This window comes from Rhinolophus sinicus, chromosome X, assembly GCF_036562045.2.
Source record: "Rhinolophus sinicus isolate RSC01 chromosome X, ASM3656204v1, whole genome shotgun sequence".
NCBI classification, from domain to species: domain Eukaryota; kingdom Metazoa; phylum Chordata; class Mammalia; order Chiroptera; family Rhinolophidae; genus Rhinolophus; species Rhinolophus sinicus.
Window position 1 is genome coordinate 97,661,371 of NC_133768.1, and position 6,000 is coordinate 97,667,370.

General features: G+C 39.8%; 1 protein-coding gene across 2 annotated transcripts in view; it reads left to right on the forward strand.

Moving 5' to 3' along the window:
• SLC9A6 (solute carrier family 9 member A6) overlaps window positions 1-5,211 on the forward strand; it is a 50,501-nt gene extending 45,290 nt beyond the window's left edge. For both annotated transcript variants that reach the window (XM_019714667.2, XM_019714669.2), the window contains one exon: window positions 2,544-5,211. In XM_019714667.2, the coding sequence (XP_019570226.2) occupies window positions 2,544-2,816 (273 nt within the window). In that variant the 3' untranslated portion in view covers window positions 2,817-5,211. The remainder of the gene's footprint in view (window positions 1-2,543) is intronic.
• The last annotated feature ends 789 nt before the right edge of the window (window positions 5,212-6,000 follow it).

Below are 6,000 nucleotides of genomic sequence, written 5' to 3' on the forward strand. Positions count from 1 at the left end.
TATTAGTATCCTAGTGCTACTGTAATAAAGTAGCACAACTGAATGGTTTAACAACAGAAATTGATTGTCTCACAGTTCTGGAGGCTAGAAGTCTGAGGTCAAGGTGTGGGCAGGGTTGGTTCCTTCTGAGGTCTGTGAGGGACAACCTGTTTCATGCTCCTCTCCTGGCTCCTACTGGTTTGCTCGCAAGCTTTGGCATTCCGTGGCTGATAGATGCACCACACAGATCTCTGTCTTCATCTTCACATGGCGTTCTCTGTGTGTGGGTGTGTGTACATACACATTTCCCCTTTTTTATAAGGACACCCAGCAGTCAGTCATATTGGATCAGGGCCCATGCTAACGACCTGATGTTAACATTCGTAGGTACTGGGGGTTAGGATTTCAACGTCTTTTGCAGGGACACAGTGTAACTCACGACATCCATAAAACTTAATTTTTAATGTTACTTTTGTTGTTAATGACTCTTTTTAGTTATAAAAGTAATATGCTGTGGTCAAATATTCAAACAATATGGAATGTACAGTGAGAGATAAAAGTTGCCCTCCTTCTCCCACCTGCATCCCCCAGACGCAGTCTTTATTAAGGGTTTATTGTGGCTACTTCCTGATATATTTTATGGTCACAGACTTATATGTGTATATACAGCTGTTTATTATTGTTTTACACAAATGAGATCACAATCAGTGTATTGTCCTGATGCTTGCTTTTTTTTGCTTAATGATACATCATGGATAATGGATACCTTTCTATGAGTACACGAGACGCATTACCTTCTCTCTATTTGTGGCTCCATAGTGGCCCGCTGTGTGGCTACACCGAAAGTGATTTCATCAGTCTCCTATGGATAGACCTTTAAGCTGTTTCCTTTTCTTTTTTTTTTTTGCAAACAGTGTTTATGGTGAATATCCTTGTGCATATAAATTTACTCAAGTATATAAAGGTGTATAGAATAGATTTTAAAGGTTAAATTGCTGGATGAAAAGGCATATGCATTTAAAAATTTGATTGCTGTTGCCCCAAACCTCAAACTTAATAAAGACATGAGAAGGTGGTAAAGAGCCCCTGCTGACGTGTGAAGGTGCCACAGAGCTTTGTTGTGAGTATTGATGAATCAAGTGACAGACACTAGTTACACTTAGTGTTCTAACTAGTTGGGCAGGAAGGGATTATGGTTATGGGTTTAGTTTGCAATTCACATGTGTTTGAGTATTGAAGCAAATTTCTAGCAACAACAAATTGTGTTTTTGTTATTTTTATCTAATGGTCTTCGCAGTCTGTTTGACTCTCTTGGATAAATGTAAAATGTTCAAACACACATAGGATTGGAGAGCTGGATGTAAGATGTTTCTATCAGCTCTGCTTCCCTCAAGGAGTGTAGTCACAGACTGTTTTTGCTCGGTCAGTATGAGTGTTTAGACTCATTATCACTCTTTACATTAAAAAATGACTTTCTGATTTTAAAAAATAGTATGTGTTTATTATAATGAAATTTCAGATAGTACAGAAACATAAAGAAGAAAATAAAAATCAGTAGCAATCCTGTCACGCACAGCTAACTATAATCATTTTAGTTGAATAGCCTTCCACACTTTTCTGTGCACACATACTTTTTTTTTTTTAACCAAAATGGCACTGTATATTCTTGACTTATTTCCCTTTTGTAGAACTTTAATTATACTCTTTTGGCCATAAAGTTTCCATTAGAACCAAAGCTTATCAAGCTGGGAGACAAGTATGCAGTTGAGGGTTCAGTATACAGAGGGTGCCAAACAAATGTGTACACATTTTAAGAAAGGAAAGAAACTATATTAAAATTGTAAGACTCAATGTATACCAGTAACAAAAGATGAATGCAAGTCATGTGTATACATTTTTTTGGCACCCCCAGTATTTGGAGGATATTGTATTCCTAGGCATTGTTAATACAGAAGTAAAAGCTTCATTTATATAAATCCATCCAATAATCAATTGAACCTACATTTAGTGAATACTTTCTGCATGCTTCAAACTGTTAGGTTGTTGTACTAGAGCATAGAAGGGACTTAGCCTAGTACCAGGGCAGGACACACAGAACAGACCAGTGCCCGTGCAGTTATGGTACATGGGCGAGGGCCACTCTAGGGAGATGGGTAAGTACAGGATGCCAGGGGAGAACACAGGAGGGACACCTGAGTGAGCCTTGGAAGATTAAGGATGACTTCCGGGAGAAAGTGACTTTTAAGCCAAGACCTCATCATGTGGAGGAGGGCGAAAGGGACAGGAGGTAGGAGAAAGCTTGAGAGATGTGAGCAGCTGTCAGCAATTCAGTCCAGCGTGCACACAGTGGGGCTCTTGGGGTAGGGGAAGCAGACTGTGGTGGGAGATGAAGCTGAAGGCCAAAGTCAACAGCATCTTTTAGGCCAAGGCAAGGACTTTAGACTATCCCGAGGACAGAAGGCCTCCCCTGAGGGGTTCACATGGAGAGTCTTTAAAAAGTCTCCTATTGGAAATGTTTCTTGAATTTCACAACAATTCTTAAAACGTATTTTATTTGCTTTTAGAACCAGGAACAATTGAAAGATGATGACTCTGATCTTATTCTCAATGATGGCGACATTAGTTTGACATATGGGGATTCCACTGTGAACACCGAATCAGCAACAGCTGGTGCCCCAAGGAGATTTGTGGGAAACAGTTCTGAAGATGCCTTGGATCGGGAGGTTGCATTTGGAGACCACGAACTGGTCATTCGGGGAACACGCCTGGTTCTTCCTATGGATGATTCTGAACCCCCATTAAATTTGTTAGATAATACGAGACACAGTCCAGCCTAAACTTACTAATACTCATTTAGTGGTTTGTAAAATTTGCACATGTGATTGTGAAGAAATTCGTACTACCTAAAAAGTCCCAGTGCATGTCTCTGAATGTTTAAGCTATATAAATGCTATTTATATGGCATCGAAAGAATATAAATATCCTGTACAAGGCAGATTGTGAACAAACTCTTTTTTTATGTTTTCTTGGCTGCACTGTTTTAGAAAGTTATTTTCACAGTGATGTTGTGTGTTTCATTAGCTTTATGTCTCAGTTAAAGTATAAAAAGTGACAGATTCACTCTTTGTTGTATTTACCTGACACTTAACCAGAGTACCATGTTCTTGTGATGTAAATTAATTTTGTTTTGTGGGAAGGGCGGGGGAGAGGAACGAGGGAGTGTTATTTCTGGGGGAGCCCAGCGGGGAGAGGTTCCTTTGTTGGGAAACTCAGTGTTGATTGCTGCTGCCTTTGTCATGACCTTTTTCTTTCCGTTTTCTCTGGTGACCTGTTGTGGCGCAAGAAGCTGATGGCATTCGGATCTTGCCCTGTTCAGGTTGGGGAGTGGAGTGCAGGACCCTTTCCCCACCCCCTGCTCTGAAAGACCAGATCCACTGATGACAGTACACTGCTGTTGGGAAAAGAAGGCTGCAGATGACTTCCAAGACTTGGTTTCTTTGCTTTCAGACCAAGACCATAGGAGGAGACGCATCCAGCCAGCTTAGCCAAAGGACAGGTGTATATAGTTCAGGGTACCCGATTTCAATTTGGAAGGGCTGGGAGGGCAGGAGGGGAATAAACAGAATGACGGTTTTGGAGGTTTCTTCCCAAATATGTAAATATTCTATACCGGATAAGTTTAAATAAGAAACTCAATTGCTGCTTACTTTTTGATTCTGTATTTTATCTGTATAGTAAGCTTTGTGGTCAGAAGTTTTTATATCAATTTAAATCGCTGCTCTTTAGCAGCCAACAGGAGCAAAATGGAAAAATTTTGAACTTACTGTGTCTAATTGTCATTTGTTAGTCTGTAGTTGATGTTAAAAGTTAATTTATGAATCCATGATCGTTGCACACTACACTGAAGTCTGTCGTAAGAGAAATTCTGTGCTCCGGAGAGCTTATCCTGAGAGCCATGATGCGTCTGCGTACCAGTGTAGTTGTCTTCATTTTTGTGTTACTTTTTAATACGAAATACCTAAGCTGCCATGTGTTTTTGTTTTTTACAGTTTTCCAGGAAGAGTACGTAACAGTTTTCCATTTCATATTCAGAGTATGAAAGTGGATACTATTTTGTAATGCCGAAAATACCTAAAGGGGCATTGAACGCCTGGGAGGGGGATACTTTCTGATGTTGATTCTGACCTGTTAATGTTTCAGGAGGAAAACAGAAACTTTTGTGGATTTCCCCCCTGCTCGGGTCTTAGTAGCATTGCCTTAAATCGTACCCAGTTCAAAAATTGGTTTATTTACATGATGTTCAAATTTTCCAATGAAAAATAACTTGCCCCCCAAAATGTACGTATTCTCCCAAAGGTATCTGTGCAGTTCCAAACACACCTTGAGATTTTAAGGGAATTCTACAGTTGAACCCTCGAGTGGCAGCTCTAACTGTTGGCAGAGCCATTTGTTATGTAGTGGTAGCGACTTTCCTGCTATGCAGGAACCTGTGAAGTGTGCATTTTATATGATGTGTGCCTCTTCATGCAGTCAATAATTTCTTGTTAATGTATGTTTGAGGGGCTTTGAACTTCACCGTCATTTACCCATGAAGTTATTCACGTTGTAAAAGGTTATACAAGAAATTAACTACCTTTTTTATTCTGTCAGGTTACTGAGCTAACTTTATGAAAATGACTGTAAATACTTAGCATGACAAATTCAGTAACTCGTCTGTTTCAGCATGCATAAGACTGTTTCTTAGGGAAACTGATAACGCTTGACTCAACTAAATCTGCCTTCATACATTATCAAAGGGGAACCAAGCCTGCCGTGCTTCCATCAGCACCTGGAAGATTCTCCTCTCCTCTAATCTGTGCACACATCTGCAAGCAAAGAAGTAAAAACCAAACTGCTCATCCATCTGCTGGGTTTAGATACCTGAATGAACCTACATGAAGTAGTCTGAGTTGCCATCATGCACAAGTAGAACTGCTCTCGGACTTGTTTTTCTGTTCTTTGTGGACCCTACACGTTTGAATGACTTGAACGTTGCATCTTTTAAAGTTATTTTTTGAGGTTCCTTGACATTTTATCCTAGTTGTCTGTGTTTGGCAATGTGCTGTTAAAATAATAGACTTTTAATCTTTATGTATTTTTTTGTTTCCCCTTGGAGTGCTTGGACAGATGTTATAGTGGTTTCTTTTAGGAAAATCTGTCATTAAAAAAAAATTATAGCCTTGCGAATAACCACTCACCGTACTTGAGTCACAGTTTATTCTAGTGAGAACTAAATCTGCTGACTTCATTTATTTTTCTACCTATATACCTAGTGGGAAAGGAGGAAGACTGATGTTTAAAAAAGAAACAAACAGAAACCTAACAGAACGTAACTTATGGGGTGGCAAATTTTTGGTGCTTATGTGTAAGTCTGGATATATTTGCTTATGGTCACGATTGGACCATTTCAGCAATGTGACTCAAAGCAGTCGAATCCTGTCGCATTGATTTGTAGCCTGTTAGCTCTGTAATGGATAATGTCATGAAAATGTTAGTTTCATTCTATGGAGAGAGTAAATTCTGTATCCAGTTAGGTAGAAAGGCAGTTCAAAGTTTGGCTGAAAGCATGATCACACAAATAGTCCTTTTTCCAAGTTAAAGCTAGGTCTTTCTTTTTGTAAATGAGAAGTTTTGTAGGTTAGAGTTTGCTGACAGTAATTTTATCCAGTCTAGTAATGGCACCAACCACACTCGTACTGTTTCGTTGCCATCCTCTCCAGCTTCCTCGTTCGTGGTCCTGGGCATAGGTGGTGGGCCTGCACACCACAGCTTCTTTTCTTGACCAAACCGCTCTTTCCTAATTCTCAGATCAAATGCTACGTTAGATTTGAGCAAGTACATTCGTTAACCTGACTCAATGCAGGAGTGTAAGGAGGTGAAAGCAGTGATGTTTAGACTTAATCGGAAAGTCCTTGATAGGAAGTACCCCCCCACAGATAGGATGCAGTATGACGAATGAGGCTTGAAGTAACTTGGAAATGG